This window comes from Saccopteryx leptura, chromosome 3, assembly GCF_036850995.1.
Source record: "Saccopteryx leptura isolate mSacLep1 chromosome 3, mSacLep1_pri_phased_curated, whole genome shotgun sequence".
In the NCBI taxonomy this organism is placed as follows: domain Eukaryota; kingdom Metazoa; phylum Chordata; class Mammalia; order Chiroptera; family Emballonuridae; genus Saccopteryx; species Saccopteryx leptura.
Genome location: NC_089505.1, coordinates 58,269,136 through 58,290,985, shown reverse-complemented (window position 1 = coordinate 58,290,985; position 21,850 = coordinate 58,269,136). Strand labels below are relative to the sequence as shown.

General features: G+C 37.4%; 1 protein-coding gene across 2 annotated transcripts in view; it reads right to left on the bottom strand.

Moving 5' to 3' along the window:
* Positions 1-21,850, bottom strand: part of HACE1 (HECT domain and ankyrin repeat containing E3 ubiquitin protein ligase 1) — a 174,609-nt gene that overhangs the window by 30,510 nt on the left and 122,249 nt on the right. For both annotated transcript variants that reach the window (XM_066373576.1, XM_066373577.1), the window contains 2 exons: positions 21,141-21,337; positions 1,683-1,814 (listed from right to left, as the gene is read on the bottom strand). In XM_066373576.1, the coding sequence (XP_066229673.1) occupies positions 1,683-1,814; positions 21,141-21,337 (329 nt within the window). The remainder of the gene's footprint in view (positions 1-1,682; positions 1,815-21,140; positions 21,338-21,850) is intronic.

Below are 21,850 nucleotides of genomic sequence, written 5' to 3'. Positions count from 1 at the left end.
CATGGCTCGATTGGAGCAAGTTGGCCCTGGGTGTTAAGGACAGCTCCCCGACCTCAGCCTTAGGCATTAAGAGCTCAATTGCTGAGCAACAGAGTAACACCCAGATGGGCAGAGCAAAATTTTTATCAATTACTTTGTTCTTGCTATTTGTTTTTTATACCATAGGTGCAAGAAATAATGTATATCTCTGTTTAACAGTTCATAAGTATTCCATTTTTAAATGCTAAAAATAATTTTTATGGTTATGCAAAAACTAGACAATTCTATGTTAAACAAAATCATTAATCCTAAGCCTAAAAAGAGAACCAAAACACTCAAAACTGATATTTAATGAAACTAAGTCACAAAGGATTTCCAAAATTAATAAATTCTGTCCACTACTGTACTAGAATATACTATGAGTAAAAAATTAAAATAAAAATACTGGTACTCATGTAAAATTAAAGGTATACACCATTGTGCTTATTCATATTAATTTAAATGAATGGCAGAGGGTAAAACTAATTTTACGAAACAGAATAAAAACCAAAGGATACTTTCCATTGATCTAAAATTTACTATTCCAAATTATACTTTTTAAAAACTATACTCTAAATACTATGTTTTATTAAGGAATTAGAAACTCAGAGAGTTTGAAAATATGTAATTTATTACCAAAAACAAAAAAGAAAAAGGAAAAAAGAGAAAATGCAGACATAAATCACATAAAATTGAAAATCCCATTAGACCACAGTAAAAGGCAGGCCAATTAACAAAGTATAACAAAACATTCATTAGAATGAGGGCTAGCAAAAATAATAGACTCCACAGAAGTCTGAAATGGAAAATTATAAAATGATATATGTGATGAAATAAGATGCTGCCCAGACCAGCAGTGGCACAGTGGATACAGCATTGGACTGGGAAGCAGAGGACCCATGTTCAAAACCCCGGGGTTGCCAGCTTCAGTGCGGTCTCATCCGGCTTGAGTGTGGGCTTACCAGCTTGAGCGTGGGATCACAGACATGACCCCATGGTCACTGGCTTGAAGCCCAAGGTTGCTGGCTTGAGCCCAGAGTCACTGGCTTGAGCAAGGGGACACTTGGTCTGCTGTAGTCCCCCTATCAAGGCACATGTGAAAAAGCAATCAATGAACAAATAAGGAGCCGCAATGAAGAATTGATGCTTCTCATCTCTATCCCTTCCTGTCTGTCTGTCCTTATCTTTCCCTCTCTCTGTCTGTCTCTGTTTCTATCACACACACACACACAAAAGAAATAAGATGTTGGAGAAGAAACACAAACAGAACAAGAAAAACCCTCTTAATTGATTCTTGTTTTTAGAAATACAAGATGTCTATGCCAGTACCCTTTTTACCACAAATGGCCAAATAAAAAAGTTCAGAAATTATGAAAATTTTGCTTTTGGAAAAGCTGACTTTCAGCCTCTCCCAAGTACAGTACATTGGAAATAATACAATATTCCATTTTTGTTTATCAACACTGCATTACATTCACAATAAGGAATTGCTAATCTGGTTAGTAAGCTTAAGAGAAGTACAATCACAAATGATGCAACAAATCTCTAAACATGAACATTAAGCCATATGTCTTATACAGTATTGCATTCATCAATTATTTCTGAATTACATCAACTGGAGTTTTATATTGTGAAACAGCACAGGAGTTGATGTTCTTCCTTACCAACTCAAATTCATCAAAAAGCTGTATGAGGGAAGGTGGAATGAACATATGAAAGCCCTGTAAAAAAGCATTGATCTGAGGCTGAATGGCTCTTGTCATTCGAAGTTCAGTAACAAGCTGGACATACTCCGCCTATAAAAAAAAAAAGGTTTTGTGATGACTTTTATTTAATTCCACATATTTAAGTTAATGTTGATATAATCACTTCTCATTTAAGGGGTAAAGGTTTAGAATTAATTTGGCATCAGTATTTGTACATCTCAGCAAACCAGCCCTCTACCACTCACCAAAATGTTTAGACCAAACTCCTAACCATCCACGATTTCTCTCACACCTGCCAGCAAGTGCTATCAGACCTACTTCCAAAAAATATCCACCTCCACTTGTAGTACCCTGGTCCAAGTCATCATCATCTCTCACCTTGATCACTGAAATATCTGGTGTCCCTGTGGCTATTTTTCCTCTGTGCTACATCTCGTCCACACCTGAGTGATATTTTTAATATATATAATTCATATCACACAACATTCTTGCTCAAAACCCTACACTGACTACCCATGACACTTAGAATAAAATCCAATTCCTTTCCTAGCCTCTCGGCCTTGCTTTCTCACATCTCATTTCCTTCCACTGTCCCCCTTGCTCACTACTCCGTTCCCCAAGCACAACTTGTTCGGGCCTCAGTGTCTCTCCACTTCTCGGTGTCTCTGCCTCAAATGTCTCATTGAGAAGTAATCTCTCTGCAGGTAGGGGCACTGTCTACTTTACCAGCATATATCCTCCTCTCCTAAAAACACAGTCACTCTGTGTTAAAAAATAGGTGATAAGGCCCTGGCCGGTTGGCTCAGCGGTAGAGCGTCGGCCTGGCGTGTGGGGGCCCCGGGTTCGATTCCCGGCCAGGGCACATAGGAGAAGCGCCCATTTGCTTCTCCACCCCCCACCCCCACCTTCCTCTCTATCTCTCTCTTCCCCTCCTGCAGCCAAGGCTCCATTGGAGCAAAGATGGCCCGGGCGCTGGGGATGGCTCCTTGGCCTCTGCCCCAGGCGCTAGAGTGGCTCTGGTCGCGGCAGAGCGACGCCGCGGAGGGGCAGAGCGTCGCCCCTGGTGGGCGTGCCGGGTGGATCCCGGTCAGGCGCATGCGGGAGTCTGTCTGACTGTCTCTCCCCGTTTCTAGCTTCAGAAAAATACAAAAAAAAAAAAATTAAAAAAAAAGGTGATAAATGTATAATTCAACAAATTCATTTAATACATACTTAACTTGATAAAATGGTGCATTTAAGTATAACTGACTCGATTCTGAGTTAAGGTAAGCTATTTTCACACATTTTATTTTAAAATACATCACCATCGTCATAGAAAATAATATCACTTAAAATTTAACTGGTAATAAAAGTACAGTTTAGCTCAAACCAGAATGAATTAGTAGATATATACAGGGTGGGGCAAAAGTAGGTTTACAGTTGTGAGTACATGAAACACAGAACTTATTTTATTCTCGTATTATAATTTATTAATTATTGTGTTATTTTCCATATGAACTGTAAACCTACTTTTGCCACACCTTGTGTGTGTGTCTCTGTGTGTATATACTCTATCAATTATCTTTTATATATTTTAAATTATGTCTTAAGTGAAACTGTGAATTAAAAGCAGTATGTTGCATATAATTCTCACCACCCAGGAATGAATGATCTAAACACAAAGGGGAGAAAGCCTGTTTTAGGACCTTCCTATTATTTTTGAGGGGGCACTGAAATGATGCTCTGCTCCCCAGCCTGCCCAAAACCACAGGCACTGAGCCAGAAAGTTACATATATGACTACTGGCTATGAATTCTGCACATAGCTCAGAACTACAGAAGTGTCACAGTGAATTCCTCACAGCTCTCCGCAAACCCAAGGTGGCTCCTGGTATAATCTGAAACAGGGAAGGTTGCCATCCCTGCCATTTAATCTATTCCTACTCCCAAATCCTACTTAATACCACTCGAGGGCTTTTCTCACTATATAGGAATTAATCAGTTACTGCAACTTGCATCAGATCGTTACTAGAGGTAGACAGAAATGTGAGCCAAACAATCAAACAGAAACATAAAACTAAAATTTAGTCCAATCAAGAAATAATGTATAATAAAACACTTCTTTCTATATGATAACCTGAAGTAATTTCAGCATTTAACTAAAACTGCTTACTGACCACTACAAGTTTTCTATTCTACTATTAATTATATGTTTAAGGTGCTATATAAGATTCTACCTTCCTTTTACAAGAACAGCTTTTTCCCAAGAGATTTTGCTTTTACAGTCTTATAGTACCATTCAAAAGTCATTGCTCAAGACCATATATAATAAATCATGAAGCATGAAAGTAAAGGATCTGTGAATTGCTCAAACACACTTAAGCTATTTTATTTTGCCATTGTAGTCCATATTTACCAGAATAGTACACACTTTTTTTATCAATTAATTGCTATAATTTCCTCATACACTTGATTTTTAGAAATTAACTTTCACAAGTATACTAATCTTAGTGCTAACATGTTCCCTTCTATTCCATCTAGTATTGTTTCCCACATTTATTTCTATAACTCAAAAATAAATGTTCAGTTGTTGGATATCAATTTGTGGAAATTAGCTCCTTCAGATACCACCCTCCATATTAAGTTAATTTAAATGTAAATAGATCTTGGTCTAAATTATTTCTCAGTAAAATAATAAAATCCGAGCCATCAGAAATCCTCTTGAATGTAGTAAAATAAAGAGTTTTCTGTGTAGTTGAAAGATAACTGTGTTTAACAGTTAAAATCTATGGAAAACATAGAAAAGTCTAAATCTGACTGCTTCTAAAATATGTTACTCTGCCTCTTCAAACAGGACATTCTCAGAGAACACACATTAACATTTTTTGATGATACAATTATTACTATGAACGTTCACTATTATTAGGCACTAACATTTTGACTGCTCATACTGTGTTATAGAAATACACTGGCCGCATTCCCACTACCTATGAAGGCAGCCAAGTGACTTGCCGTCACACTTGTATGCCCTATATAACTATAATAAATATCTTATATGTCTTTAGAAAACAGTGGACACACAGATGATAGTCTACAAAACAGTGGCATAAAGAGTTGCATAACCAGCCTGACTAGGCAGTGGCACAGTGGATAGAACATCAGACTGGGATGCAGAGGACCCAGGTTCAAAACCCTGAGGTCGTTGGCTTGAGCACGGGGTCACTAGCTTAAGCATGGGATCATAGACATGACTCCACGGTCATTGGCTTGAGCCCAAGGTTGTTGGCTTGAGCAAGGGGTCACTGGATCTGCTGTAGAACCCCCAGGTCAAGGCACATATTAGAAAGCAATCGTTGAACAACTAAGGAGACTAAAGAGCCACAACAAAGGATTGATGCTTCTCATCTCTCTCCCTTCCTGTCTGTCTGTCCCTCTTTTTGTCTCTGTCACCAAAAAAAAAAAAAAAAAAGTTGCATAATCAAATATTAAATATAAATCAAACCTAAAATCTCACTATTTTCTAAGGCATTAAAAGAAATTATATAACTGGGGATGAAGAGGTATCTTTTATCTCCAAAGGATGGCATATCTGTTTTCATCTGAGTTTTGTTGTTAATTTCTTTAAGGGCATAAAATAATACCAAATGCCATAGACTTAAATGGAAGAATTAACTACATACTGGAATCTGAGTTAGTACTGAAATAGTTATGTAAACATATAGAAAGTTTTCAACTTAGCCTCAGTATGGAGATAACAACAAAAGCCCTAGCAACTGTTTTCTAGCTCAACATCTGAGCCTGGTAACTGATACAACACAGGTAAGAAAAAAATAACAGCAAAGGAAAAATAACACTGAGATTAAGGATATGCAACTTCTGACATTATGTTCCAGTTAAATTACAGTCTAGTTACAGAAACATATTGTTTCAACAATCTCATCTTCTGAATGTGTGGGATGAAAAATATCACTCTTAAAAATGTTTCTTTCAATTCCAACTTCTTTTCAGGCTTTGGACCTAAATTATGTCTTCTTATGAAGGGCACTGGTGATAGTGAAACTTGACACATTTTTTGAAGGTATTTTTCTTCTTGAAAATCTTTTCACTATATCCAGAAAATGCTTAAATAAAGCATATTTATATAAATAACAATCAGCTTTTAATAATGAAAACAAGATGTTCCTTCCCCCCCCCCCTAAGTAAACTAATAAACTTGGCCATATTTGTAAAACTGCCTGGAATAGTTATTTTTTATTTTATTTTATTTATTAATTAACAAGTTTCGATGGCATTTTTATTGGCATAATTCAATTCACTGTTTGAATAGAAATTCCTTGGTAATAAAAGCTTCCTGCCTGGCTTTTCCACTTGATTATTATTACTCCAGTATGGAAGAGCTTTAACTGAAAATTGCTCTACCTAAAACTCAAAAGAATACCAGGCTTCTTTTATAAGAGTAAGTAAATACAGGAAAAGGACAGGCACATTCTTGCAATATAATATTTCTCAATAACTTTTTTCTTTACCAATATATTCTTATTCTTAAGCTCATGAAAATTGATAATCTAGTAAAAAGTCCTATTACCTCAGTTTCCTTGGAAAAAAATTTTTAGCCATTGAAGATAGTGATTCTTCGGCTACCATTTCACAGATTTGATAAAATTTTCAAATATGCTAAGTAAAATGCAATGAAAAGTATGTTCTTATTGTTGACAAGATATTAATGATAATTTAAAATACAATCACTCAATATGGAGAACCTCAGACCTGAAATATTTTAAAAGTTTTCAGAGTAATAAAAAGATTTCTCACAATATACTTTTCTGAATATAAAAATTAAGAATCCACTTTAAGTCAATAATCTACATACATCAAGCTGTATTTTGTGCTTGTACACATATCAAAAGTGTTTGTGTGTGAAATAAATCAAGTGAAATGAGCAATAAAATATAAGGTATTAACCAATTAAAAATGAAATGGAGGAAGACATACTATATTTGTATTTGCAACCTTGTTCACATTCACTGACTTAGTAAATGAGAGGCCTAGCAGTTACACAATCTTGATTTAAACTGAGGATCCACCACTTACTAATTTTGAGCCCTTTAAAGGTTATTTAAATTCTAAAGAAATATATGGTGTCAGTTACAAGCTCAGGCTTGGAATTTATAGTTTGCCTGGGTTCAAATCGTAGCTCCAACTCTTACAACCATGAGATTTGGAGGAAAGCTAGTTAAACCCTTTATGCTTCCGTTTCCTGACCTGTAGAAAAGGATATTTACACTTTACAGGATTGTTTACATTAATACACATAAAATACTTTGAATAGCGCCTAACATATTATAAGCACCTAAAAATGTCAGATGCTTTTAACATTAAAGCTGTTTCCACATTCAGTAAATAGAAATAACTATCTCAAAAGGCTGTTAGAGTAAATAAAAAATGCACCAAGAACACATCTCAAATATATGAAATACATATAAAGTATTCAGCAGGCAGTAGCTGTTATTATCACTAGAATACAGAACTGAAGGTAATGAGACTGATGAAGAAGAGGATGGAAACAACAACAGTAATTCTGGGACCAACCCACATAAGTAGCAGTCATCTTTGAGTCATTCATTTTCACCTTAACAAATAATTACTAAGTTCTATAAATTCTATACCCTTGAAAGCTATCTCATTTTCTCTATCCTCACCACCCGCCATAAAATCCCCCATGCATGCTCCACAGAACAGTGTCACAACAACCTATCAGATGACTTGACTCTCGTATTGCCCCATTTCAATCCATTCCTCACACTCCAAGCTAAGCTTTTGTTTTCCTTAAAAAACAGAAATTTGATCATCCTCACAGAATAATTTTCAAATTTATAATTGTTGTGGCTTAAAATCTTTCAGAATTTGGCCCCTTTTTATCTTCCTCCCTCATCTTTTCCCACTCCCTACTTTGCAATCTAAGCTAAGACCAACAATTCTCTATTGTGGTTCCAAAACACATGCTCAGTCAACTCTGCTTTCCTGTAAGCCCAGCACACTTCCTGCCCCTTCCTCACTCTTCTCTGACCAAGTAGTCATTTTCCTCTGCAATTCAACTTGCATTCCCTGACATTCTGTTCCATCTCATCCCCATTTTTTCCCTCCCAGCCAAATGAACCTGATGATTAGTACTGCAAAAGTGTTAACATTTAAAATCCAAGTAACTTACTCTTCAGTTCTAACAGCTAGAACTAAAGATTTAAGGGGGAGGGATCACTTTTAACTCCAGATTTCATGGTTCTATGATTTCTGCTATTCACCAAGAATTTAAAAGTGAAAAAATGAAAGCAAAACTTAAATCAAAGATGAAAGTACTATTTAAATGTAAATATTCAGCTCCTGGTAATTCAGCCATTTTCAAAAGTGAAACCAAGGTTTTTCTCCCTAGATTTTAAAACACATCATTGACAGATACAAAATTATACTTAAAAGAGCACTGTTGTTCAAATGTGTAACTGATATACATTCTTCTGCCTTATGTTATTTGTATTTTTTAATGTACTGCTTTTTAAACAGAGGAATTTTCATCTATTTGGTTTCATTCTACAATTACCAAAGCCTTTCAATAAAATTTAGGAATAAATTACTCCCCCATGTGGAGATCAGCTTACATAGACTTTGTATTACTAACAAGCTTGGCAAGTCATTTAAGCTTCAATATGCTTATAAAATTTGAAGTTGAACTCCAAACATAACAATGATAACTTTATGCCTATAAAGATAAGTAGATAAAGGGTTGACTCTAAAGTAACAAAAAAGTTCATGACAGAAATATTAAAATATATGCTAAAAAATAACATCTTTAATGATCATGATTTGTAAATTGAATACTTGAACAATTTTAAAGTGAGTAATAAATTTAAACTATAGGTGTACTGTTGGGCAAATGAGTTGTAAAATGTGTTTTTTGAGTTTGCTCACTTTTGTTAAAAATGGCGCTGGGCAGCCACGTGTGTGCTAGTCCTCACAGCAGGGCAGTTGATTCCAAATTGTGGATTGTATTCCTGCTTGGGAGAGGCCATTGTTTTGCTAATGTTTGCTGGAAGAGGAATCTTGGTGGGCCCAGGTGGTTTTGCAAAAAGAGCAGGAGAGAGGAAGGAGAAGAGGAAGAGAGAAGTCATGTTTGCAAAGTGAGAGCAGAGAGAACTCAGGGTGCTAAGAAGCCATGCTGGCAGAGAGGAGAAGGTGTGCAGATGGGGAACCAGAAGTGAGGGGCTTTTGAAAGCTCTGCTGAGACTGGTGAGGCCTTTGATTCTAGGAGAAACTGGAGAAGATTCTCCTGGTTGTGGAATCGGAGAATGCGTCAGTGGCTTTGGGAGCCCTGTGTGTTCGGTGTGAGACTTTAATAAAGGAATGGTTCACTATTCTTTGGCTCCACTGTTTCCTTATTATCTGCCAGAATCCAATGAGAAGTGCATACAAAAGGCCGTGATGGCCGTGACTACTGGCCATACATGTATGTTTCTAAAGATTTTTAATATTTAAAAATTAATCAGGTTGTTTATTGAATAAGCATTAAACGTTTAAGCTTCAACAATTAGATATAAAATTATACTTTGCTCTTAGTGATAATATTAGAAAAAGAAGTGGCTCAGTTTATTGTGAGAAATGTTTATATCTGAAAAATAAAAGCTGAGAAGAATTAACATATTAGTGATTGAGATCCTGCCTTTACCTCTATTACCAAAACTAATTATTGAAAAAGGTTAGCCTATAATCAACCAGTTAAATAAAAATGTATTAAACCTAGAAATAAAAGTTTCAAGTTCTTTAATATTACAATAGTATTCCAGCCTCAGACTAGATCAAGATGAAGGCTATAGCTTCAATGTGAGTATAGTCTCATTTATTATTTTTTCAGTATCTTCCTTCTTTCTAGATTTCAATAAAAGACAGACATGCAAAAGAATAAAATACAAACTTAAAAATCCTAAAAAAAATTACACCATAGTGGGAGGAAGGTTATTAGGGGAAACAAGTATAAAAATACAGCTATCACATAATTTTTAATGGGTCTTTCTACTTTTTCATACACATGTATCTGAGAGGACTGACAAATCCACTCATCAGATATAGCAGGGGTCAGGAACCTAGGGCTCATGAGCCAGATGTGGCTCTTTTGATGGCTGCATCTGGTTTGCAGACAAATCTTTAATAAAAAATAATAATAACGTTAAAAATATAAAACATTCCCATGTATTACAATCCATTCATTTCCTACTGCTCATGTTCATGGTTGCGGGTGGCTGGAGCCAATCACAGCTGTCCTTTGGGACAACACCAAATTTTTATTGGATAATGTGTAACATACACAGGTCATTGTATGGCTCTCACGGAATTACATTTTAAAATATATGGCGTTCATGGCTCTGTCAGCCAAAAAGTTTCCCAACCCCTGAGATATAGTATTCACAGATAGGAATTATGTTTGAGATTCTCTTATGAAAAGCAATCACTTGCTTATAATAAAGATTCTATGGCATCATTACTCTTAATTGAGAGTACATCTCCAGTGTAAAATAAAGTAAAAAATGCACTAAGAAGTAGACAATCTAATAATTAGAAGAATTTAAAAAATATTTTCATTCACTAGTAAACTCACACAATTTTAATATTAAAAATTAATATAAGCCCTGGCTGAGTATCTCAGTTAGTTGGAGTGCCATCCTAACATGCAAAGGTTGCAGATTTGATCCCAGGTCAGAGAGCAACCAAGGAAAGTATGAATGAGTGGATTAATCTCTCTGGCCCCCCTCCTCCCCACCCTCCCTGCCTTCCTCTTTCTCTCTCTCAAATCAATAAATTACCAATAAATTTTTAAAGAAATTTTTTTAAAAAAAATTCTCAAAAAATTTAAGAAGCACTTTACTATTTTAATTTTCTACAGCTTCACATGATTCATTATATTTAAAGTCAAGGAAGGTCTTCTGCAACATGATTAATTCTGCAAACAGTATTATATTTATTTTATTTAAAAATATATTGTATAATAAATATGTATTTTCCATGGCTTTAGGCGACCCCTGTGCTTTGGTCGTTCGATCCCCACTGGGGTCGCGACCCACAGGTTGAGAACCGCTGCTCTATGGGAAGTATAATTATCCCAATTTTACAGAATAGAAAACTAAGGCTCAAAGAGTTTTTTAAAACACAGCCAAGTTGCCTGACCTGTGGTGGTGCAGTGAATAGAGCATCAACTTGGAATGCTGAGGTTGCCATTTCGAAACTCTGGACTTGCCTATTCAAGGCACATATGGGAGTTGATGCTTCCCGGTCTGCCCTCCCTTCTCTCCCTCTCTCCTCACTAAAATAAATAAGGTAGTTTAAAAAACAATGGCCAAGTCTTTTGGGTTTTTTCCTTTTTATGTGACAGAAACAGAGCAACAAAAAGAGAGACAGATAGGGACAGATAGGGAGATGAAGGAAAACACCCTGTACAAATATAAACAGCAGTTAACTTCAGAGCAGAGGTTTTTTGGAGACAGATCTTGGAAGTGTGTTGACCATAACAGGAGACTGGCCTGGGGTTACTTGAATGCAAGTGCACAGGATTCTTGGACGAATGCCTTCAAGAACCAGATGTCCTTTATGACTGATAAACTCCAAGACTCTGACTCTTCTCGTGTCCTTGATCATGAAGGAAATAGTAAACGAACAGGATTGGGGATGGTATGGTTGGGAAAAAGGCTTTTGTAGCTTTCTAGTTTTATCTGCTGAGCTGTGGCTTTTGGAACTCAATAAATATGCAGCGCCTATGAATTTCAGCCCTCTGCTATACTACTTTCATCTGATATGTCTTATTACTTGCGAGTCCGAACCGTAAAGAAATAGTAACATCTGGCGCTCAACGTGGGGCTCAAAAAGGAGACAGTTTGCAATCTCGGGATCATCAGACCAAAGGGGGTAAAAGCAGGCTCAGTAGGTAAGCAAAACCTTTGGGAGGCAGAGTCATGGGGGACTCTACTGATGGAGTAGAGACCCAGTACATAAAACTACTGCAAGCATTGTTAAAAGGGTCAGTATAACTGTTCAAGAAAAAAAATTTTAAGGTACTTTTTAAAAATGTCAAGAAGTACTGTTATTGGTTTCAGCCACAAGGAAAGGCTGCTTTAAGTTTAAAAACATGGAAACAAGTAGTGGGAGCTTTACAGCAAGCTCAGCAACAAGGAGACACTATTCTTCTTTTTGTATGGTCTTTTTGTAATTTCATTTCTTTGACTATGCAACCGTTACAGTCTGATTCTGAATCCTCACAGCCTCTAGCTCATTAGGTAATGTCTGCTATTGATAATGGTTAAGTAAAATACTAATATGGGTTGAGCAGTGGCCGCTAAAAGGAGAGAAGCTTGAAGCTTTATATCAATTGGTACAAACTCAATTAGAATTAGGACATATAGAGGAATCACAAAGTCCTTGGAATTCTCCAGTCTTTGTAATAAAAAAAAAATCTGAAAAATAGAGAATGCTTACTGACTTTCTTTAATGTTTTAGCTAAAATCCTCTGAACTATCATTTTGTTGCTTTCTTATACTTTGTCTGGAAATTTAGATGGGGGACTCCTGATAGATCCGATTACAAAATCTTTTAGTGGCCACCGAGTTTTATTTTCTTCTCGGGAGATTTTGATTAGTCTCATTCATCCTTAGTCTCTGTCAGAAAATGCTCTGACTAAAATCAGGCAGGCATCTTTCTAGTCTGATTGTGCTCTGAAATCCTGGGTTTCTCTCTGGTTTGTCTGATTCTAGTTTCTGTTTGATGTTGTCTAAAATGTGATTTAAGACCTGAATTAAGTTCTTGCATGCAAAAATTGGAAATGCCGGATCTTAGATTAAAAAATTAGTTTCATCCCTATATTTTTATTTTAAAATTAGAACTTGTAAGGAGCGCTCATTTAAATTTAAAATGAATAGAATATGGATCCTTAAGACTTGCTAATTTGGTTAATGCATTGTAAAATGTGTTGAAAGTTTGAAGTCAAATAGTAATTCAAGTATTAGGATTAATCAAAGTTATATGTTATACTTGTGTTTCTGTGCTGAAAATTGTCTTGATTGTATGTAAAGATATGCTCAGATGTGTAAAACAAAGGAATTAAGCAAAATTAAGCAGGGCCCTGGTAAGTCATTTCAAGAATTTGTCTCATGCTGCTTCAGGCAGTTGGCTGCTTGTCAGTGCATATTCTGCAAAAGGGGCAGGAAAGTGGGAATTTGGTTCCTCTGATGCCCTGAAATAGACTTAACAATACAAAAGACTTTTAGATATAGAAGCTAATGTATCTGTTATTGCTAAGCAACACTAGTTTTCTTCCTGGCCCACTTATGCAGTGATCACTAAGCTGCAAGGCTTAGGGAAAAATCCCTAAGAAAGCTCTAACTTTTTTTACAATGGGAAGATAATAAAGGTCATTTGACCTCTGATGAAGAAAAACATTTATCTTCTAAACATGTAAAGGAGTGACTTTTTAAAATACAGTCTAAACTTTCTGATAAGGAGGTCTGATATAGTATTAACCCTTCCAAAGCTGACCAAGATAATTAGCCTCCGCCCCCTCTGCTAATCCATTTGTAGATTCAGTACCTACTGTTGTACCTGAAAAACAAGCTAAGGGACCTATTCTTACACTTCTTATGAAAGGAATAATGCAGGCTAGACAAGAAGGGGATTTAAAAATCATAAGTCCAGCATTAGAAGTTTTTCCTGTCACATTCACTCCACTTGGACCTAATGCACAATTCCTTCAAGGAGGTTTTTATACTCAATATGACCAAATCCCTGGCCGGTTGGCTCAGTGGTAGAGCATCAGCCTGGCGTGCAGGAGTCCCAGGTTTGATTCCCGGCCAGAGCATACAGGAGAAGCGCCCATCTGCTTCTCCACCGCTCCCCCTCTCCTTCTTCTCTGTCTCTCTCTTCCCCTCCTGTAGCCAAGGCTCCATTGGAGCAAAGTTGGCCCGGGCGCTGAGGATGGCTCTGCGGCCTCTGCCTCAGGCGCTAGAATGGCCCTGGTTGCAACAGAGCAATGCCCCAGATGGGCAGAGCATCGCCCCCTGGTGGGCATGCCGGGTGGATCCTGGTCGAGCGCATGCAGGAGTCTGTCTGACTGCCTCCCCATTTCCAACTTTAGAAAAATACAAAAAAAAAAAGAAACAAAAATTCCTGTGAAAACTCTTAAGAATTAAAAACAGCTTGCTCCCAGTATAGAACTAACTGTTCTTATACGCAGAGACTGTTATCCTCCTTCATAAACTCTGTTTTATCTCAAAAAATTTAGAGATGTTAGCTCAGACTGTTCTTTCAAAAGTAGAATAGTTACAATAGTTACAATTTATGACTTAGTAGAAGAATCAGGCTCCTATTCAAGCTAATCGAAATGCTAACCCTAACCTCCTGTTAATATTACACAAGATGAGCGTCGGCCTGGCGTGCAAGGGGTCCCGGGTTCGATTCCTGGCCAGGGCACACAGGAGAAGCGCCCATCTGCTTCGCCACCCCTCCCCCTCTCCTACTTCTCTGGCTCTCTCTTCCCCTCCCGCAGCGAGGCTCCATTGGAGCAAAGATCGCCCGGGCGCTGGGGATGGCTCCTTGGCCTCTGCCCCAGGCGCTAGAGTGGCTCTGGTCGCGACAGAGCGACGCCCCGGAGGGGCAGAGCATCGCCTCCTGGTGGGAAGAGCGTTGCCCCTGGTGGGCGTGCCGGGTGGATCCCGGTCGGGCGCATGCGGGAGTCTGTCTGACTGTCTCTCCCTGTTTCCAGCTTCGGAAATATACAAAAAAAAAAAAAAAATTACACAAGATGAACTTTATAGACAGGGACAGTTTGCTAATTTACAGCAGCAATGTAGGCAAAATATAGGGGGGAAAAATCTGCTCTTATTTCCACAGAAACGGGAGACCAGTAGATACCTTCCAGAAAATTGAAGCCTCGGCATGAGTCGGAAATAGAAGAAAGGGAGATCTGACATCTTTGAGCCATCAGAAAAAGAAATAAAGAGACTAAGCCTAGAGCCAAAGGTTATTAGAGAAATAAAGATGAAGGCAACTATAACACAAAAAGCTCAACTGCCGACTTGGGGGCAACTAAACAAACCTACCCAGGAGGCAAAATATGTTTTAATTAGGACTAAGACTTCAAAAACAACCTTGACTCTGTTTCTAGTAATGTTAGCTGTTGTGTCTGTAACAATATGCAGAACTAACTATTCTTACTAACTTTATATTCCTTCCACAGCAATGTTGAATAGCCCCACATTGTGTCAAAATTATGTAAATCAGCCTTTAGAAAAAATTTGTCATAAATATCCTCAATCTTTGATAATCCATTATATGAATGGCATATTGATAGCTTGTGAAAATAATGCTGAAGTTTTAGTCATCCTTAAAGATGCTTCTGAAACCTTGAATCAGTATGGTTTAATTAAAGCTGAAGACAAAATTCAAACATCTTGTCCTTTCAAGTATTTAGGGCATATAATTGAAAATCAATGAATTATTCCTCAAGAGGTCAATTTACAAACTGACTCTTTAAAAACTTCAAATGAGCCCTGGCCGGTTGGCTCAGCGGTAGAGCGTCGGCTGGCATGCGGGGGACCCGGGTTCGATTCCCGGCCAGGGCACATAGGAGAAGTGCCCATTTGCTTCTCCACCCCCACCCCCTCCTTCCTCTCTGTCTCTCTCTTCCCCTCCCGCAGCCAAGGCTCCATTGGAGCAAAGATGGCCCGGTCGCTGGGGATGGCTCCTTGGCCTCTGCCCCAGGCGCTAGAGTGGCTCTGGTCGCGGCAAAGCGACACCCTGGAGGGGCAGAGCATGGCCCCCTGGTGGGCGTGCCAGGTGGATCCCGGTCAGGCGCATGCGGGAGTCTGTCTGTCTCTCCCCGTTTCCAGCTTCAGAAAAATACAAAAAAAAAAAAAAAAAAAGAAAAAAAACTTTAAATGACCTTCAAAAATTATTGGGTGATATTAATTGGTTGAGACCCTCCCTAGGAATCCCTACTTATACAGTAATGAATTTAATCTTCTTCAAGGAGATTCTGATTTAAACATTCCTAGACAGTAAACAGAAATAAAAAAAAAAAACCAGCTATCACTTATTGAAAAAATTATGAATACTGCTTATTTAGATTGAATTAATACACACCAACCTATTCAATTAATTATTCTTCCCTCAGAATACTCTTTCTGGCATCATATGACAAGGAAACAAGACATTAGAATAGCAATTTCTGCCTCATAAGACTCAAAAGAAATTATGTACATACCTAGAGAAAATCTGTACTTTAATTACTAAAAGTAGACTTAGCATAAGACAACTAACTGGAAATGATCCAAATAGAATTATGGTACCCTTAACATGTAATCAGATTTCAGACAACTGGAAGTGAAATACTGATTGGCAAACTGCATTAGCTGATTAGTTTGGTACTGTAAACAATATTATCCTACAGATAAAAAAATTCAATTTCTAAAAAGAACACAATAGATTTTGCCGACTAAAGAATCGGCTCAACCCATTCAAAAGGCTTCTACTTTTTATACTGATGCAAATAAATTAGGTATAGCTGAGTATACTGGAGCAGTGACAAAAGTAATAAAAACTCCATATACATCAGTTCAAAAAGCAGTTATCTGCTGTATTATTACTTCTTAATGATTTTCCTTGTCCTATTAACATTGTTACTCATTCACAATATATAGAACATATAGTTAAACTTTTAGAAACTGTTTACATTTCAAATGGTGGTTCTGAACTACACAAATTGTTTCAAGAGTTACAACTTTTACTGTGGGAACGAAATTCGCCTATCTATATAACTCACATTCGTTCTCATAGAGCTTTACCAGAACCTATGTGTACTGCAAATAATAAAATTGATCAATTACTTATTGGATCGATAGAGATAGCCGCTAAATTTCATGCAGACACATACAAATAGAAAGGTTTAATGCAAAAATTTAAGATAACCAGGCAATTGGCTCAAAATATTGTTAGAAAATGTTCTCAGTGCAGTATTATAAACGCTCCTCCATTACTAGGAGGAATGAATCCTAGAGCACTGGTCCCCAACCTTTTTTGGGCCACAGACTGGTTTGATGTCAGAAAATATTTTCACGGACCAGCCTTTAGGGTGGGATGGATAAATGTATCACATGACTGAGACAAGCATCAAGAGAGTCTTAGACGGATGTAACAGGGAATCTGGTCATTTTTTAAAAATAAAACACTGTTCAGACTTAAATATAAATAAAACAGAAATAATGTAAATTATTTATTCTTTCTCTGCAGACCGGTACCAAATGGCCCATTGACCGGTACCGGTCTGCGGCCCGGGGGTTGGGAACCACTGTCCTAGAGGACAACACAGTAATGACCTGTGGCAAATGGATGTAACTCATATTTCTTCCCTTGGAAAACTATCTTATGTACACTGTTCTATTGATACTTATTCTTACTTTCAATAGGACACACCTTTGCCTGGAGAAAAGGTTGATTGTGTCAATCAACGTCTTATAGAAGTTTTTAATGTTATGGGCATTCCTAAAGCTATTAAAACTGACAATGGTCCTGCCTATACATCTGCCAAACTTCAACAATCCTTAGCATTTTGGAATATTAAACATACTACTAGAATTCCATATAACCCACAAGGACAGGCAATTATTGAGCGCAGTAATCGCACTCTGAAAAATATGTTACTTAAATCAAAGTGGGGAGAAGGAAGGAGATTATCCCCTAGAATTATGTTACACAAAGCTTTATTTACTTTAAATTTCTTAAATACAAGAGAGGATCATTTGCTGTAGACAGACATTGGACAAAATATAATAGTTCTAAGATTAATCAACCTGTGCATTATAAAAATGAATTGGATCAACGGGTACCTGGTATAGTACAACATTGGGGAAGAGGGTTTGCTTGTGTCATTTCAGAATCTGGCAAAGTCCTTTGGATCCCTGCCCGCGGGATTAAACTAACAACACAAGTAAGAGAAATAGATTCTTTCCATATCCACCTGTTGCCAAGATGGAAACATTGAACTTCAGAAGAACCTTAAACGTGCCACTGCTTAGTACTGAAAAGGTTAAAATACCAAGTTGGGGTCAACTTAAAAAGCTAACTTTTGAGGGTTAAAAGATGCTACAAGCTACTAAAAAAGAACAAAATGCTACTAATCTGTTCTTAGCAATGGATGCCTTGGTAATAATTCTGGTAAGTAGGGCTGAAAATTTTAGTTACTGGGCATACATCCCTAACCTTCCATTCAGTAGAGCTATTCATTGGGAAGATAGTGCCGTTCCTATTTTTTTTTTTTTTTTTGTACTTTTCTGAAGCTGGAAACGGGGAGAGACAGTCAGACAGACTCCCGCATGCGCCCGACCGGGATCCACCCGGCACGCCCACCAGGGGCGACGCTCTGCCCACCAGGGGGCGATGCTCTGTCCCTCCAGGGCGTCGCTCTGCCGCGACCAGAGCCACTCTAGCGCCTGGGGCAGAGGCCAAGGAGCCATCCCCAGCGCCCGGGCCATCTTTGCTCCAATGGAGCCTTGGCTGCGGGAGGGGAAGAGAGAGACAGAGAGGAAGGAGGGGGTGGGGGTGGAGAAGCAAATGGGCGCTTCTCCTGTGTGCCCTGGCCGGGAATCGAACCCAGGTCCCCCGCACGCCAGGCCAACGCTCTACTGCTGAGCCAACCGGCCAGGGCCAGTGCCATTCCTATTTTTGTTAATGATTCTAGTTGGCTTCCAGGACCTTTTGATGGTAGAGGTCCTTTAGTACCTTTGGAAGAAGGAAGGAGATTAGAAAATTATACAAGAGTTGAGGGATTACCTATATGTATAGGATATGAGCCGCATATTTTAAAACTAAAAGCTCAAGCTTGGCTCTCTATTGTAAAAAATAACAGTAAAAGAGAAGGAAAAAATGTTTGTTTTTATTACAAAAATATGGATTTAAAGGTAATGCATATGTACATGATCCTGAACCTCTGCCTGATTTACCACCCTGTCAAACTGCAATTGTTAATCAGCTAAGTGAATGGGTACATTGGGAAAATTGCAGAGGTGAAACTGCTCGGGTTTTACTTAATTTTCCTATAGAAATGTCATAGATTGGAGCCCTCATGATCCATCCAAGTTAAAGGGCAGGGTGCTGATTTAAGGTGGCATAAGAACAATGGTTCAATTACAGCTGATGGTCAAGGTAATCATACTATCGTATGGCATGGAGGAGGGATGTCACCTCAAGCTCCTCACATAAAATATGGTCCTATACAACATCATTTGTGGAAAATAGCCACAGCACTTAAACATATGTCAGCATGGAAAGGAGAAATCTGGAGAAATCATCCTTCTAATCATACTATGTTAACCTTTAAAAAGAATGAGACACATTTTATATCTGGTTGTGTTAGATTGCCTTATATGTTTATTATCGGTGAAACCAAATGGACAGCTGAAAATTATTCTATAACTTGCAATAACTGCTTTTTATACATGTATTCACTCTTCCATTCCTTTTAATAAAAATAGTCAAAGTCTATACATTTTAAGAGCCAGAACAGGAGTCTAGATTCCAGTACAAATGCATCGGATGTGGCAAGATTCCCCTTTTATGATGCTGTTACAACATCTTATTAAGTCTTTGAAGCAAACCAAGAGACTAGTTGGACTGATCATCACCGTCATTATGGGATTAATAGCTGTAACCACCATGGCTGTTGTATCTGAAGTTACATTACATCAAAGTATACAGACTGTGGACTTTGTACAAAAATGGCATGAAAATTCTGAACAACTGTGGACTTCTCAACAACATATAGATAGTGACATTAATGCTAAAGTTAATGATTTAGAACGGACTGTGATTATGTTAGGAGATCAAATTGTTAGTCTGCAAAGATAAATTAAACTAAAATGTGATTGGAATGTAACTACTTTTTGTATTACCCCTATTCCTTGGAATCATACTCATTTCCCTTGGGAAAATGTTAAAAAACACTTGTTAAATCATGGAAATTTAACTATGGAAATTTTTGATTTACAAAAGCATATTGACACTATTTTTAAGGATCAGTTGAAATTGATTGATGGAGAAAATTTATTAACTGCTATTTCTGATAGAATCAGTAATTTGAATCCTCTAAAACAGTTTAAGATGTTTGGAGGAACTGTAGGAGGTATTATACTAATCATTCGTTTTATATTTCTTTTATTATATATAGTCAAAAGAAGAGGAAATCGGCGTCAAAGCGAAGTAGAGTGGCAATCTGCCATGTTATCTCTTATGCTACATAAAGTGCAAGCTAAACGAAAAAGGGGGATTTGAAGGAAAAGACCCTGCACAAATATAAACAGTAGTTAACTTCAGAGCAGGGGTTACTTGGAGACTAGAGATCTTGGGAGTGTGTTGACCATAACAGGAGGCTGGCCTGGGGTTACTTGAATGCAGGTACACAGGATTCTTGGAGGAATGCCTTCAAGAACCAGATGTCCTTTAGGATTGATAAACTCCAAGACTCTGACTCTTCTCGTGTCCTTGATCATGAAGGAAACTGTAAACGTGCAGGATTGGGGATGGTATGGTTGGGAAAAAGGCTTTTGTAGCTTTCTAGTTTAATCTGCTGAGCTGTGGCTTTTGGAACTCAATAAATATGCAGTGGCGCAGTTTCTCAGGGCTGAATCCGCCTAAGAGTTTCAGCCCTCTGCTATACTACTTTCATCTGATGTGTCTTATTACTTGCGAGTTCGAACCATAAAGAAATCGTAACACAGAGAGAGATGAGAAACATCAAATCTTCACTGTGGCACCTTAGTCATTCATTGATTGCTTTCTCATATGTGCCTTGACCCGGGGGCTACAGCAGAGTGACCCCTTGCTCAAGCCAGTAACCTTTGGCTTCAAGCCAATGACCCCTGGGCTCAAGCCAGCAACCATGGGTCATGTCTATGACCCCACGCTCAAGCCAAAGACCCTGTGCTAAAGCTGGTGAGCCCACGCTCAAGCCGGCGAACTCAGAATTTCAAACCTGGGTCATCTGCATCCCAGACCAATGCTCTATCTACCATACCACAACCTCGTCAGGCTTTGCTTTTTTCCTTAAAAAATAGGCATTTTACTAAATAACTAGTCTATACAATTGTTCAACGAACATTTTATTTTATAGGTAGATGATTCTGAAGCTATCTTGGAATTATAACCCAAGTATAGAAAAGGAAAAAGGCTTTAATCTAATTTAACCATAAGTCTGATATTTGATGGTTTAGTTAACTTAAATATTTTCAATAAAATGTCATTAAATTGTAACAGTAAAATTTTTCTTAGCTAATGCCAAGAGACTTTACAATAATTAGCCAGGAGACTAGAGTATCAGGGTCGAATTACAAACAATGTCTAAGGTAAAAATTAAAATACTTACTTTGTTATTTTGTGTCACCAGAATACTTCCACCCCCAGGTTTCAATGGCACCTCTTCCATTGCTCCAAATACATCAGTCTCAACAGAAAAAGTTAGTTCTAGGCCCAAATCACTAATATCATTATCTAAAATCCACTGCAAATTTTTGGCATATTCTGGATCAATAGATGCCACATCTTGGTAATTTACAGGAATACCTAAAAATATAAACATACAACAGTTATATTCTACATGTTTCTGCCTTTCTTTATCTGTTTAATGGTAAAATACTGCCCTCTACAGATACTATGTAAAATTGCAAAATATATTCAAACTGATAGCATGATTTAAATGGATGTTAATTCTTGAATTTGAAGATCTGTTAATATAAACTATCTTTTCTTTTAAATTTTTACAATGTAATCTTTCTTTCTTTGAAATGGCTATTTAGAAAATTAGTATAAACTTAAAAAATGGCAATTTTCTTAAGTATAGTTATATCAAAATTCATTAACATAAATATATATGCACACTAAAATAAGAAGAAATTGTAACAAAAAAATTGTTTTTTTCTTTCCATTAGGCTCCCATTTAAATGCCTTACATACACAAAGTCTCTAACCAAAATTAAAATGATCTCATTCAAAATGCCATCACTTATCGAATTAGATTTCCATAAAGACTAGGAAAATCATTTTATATTAATGTCTATGGAAGTAACATTAGAGCCA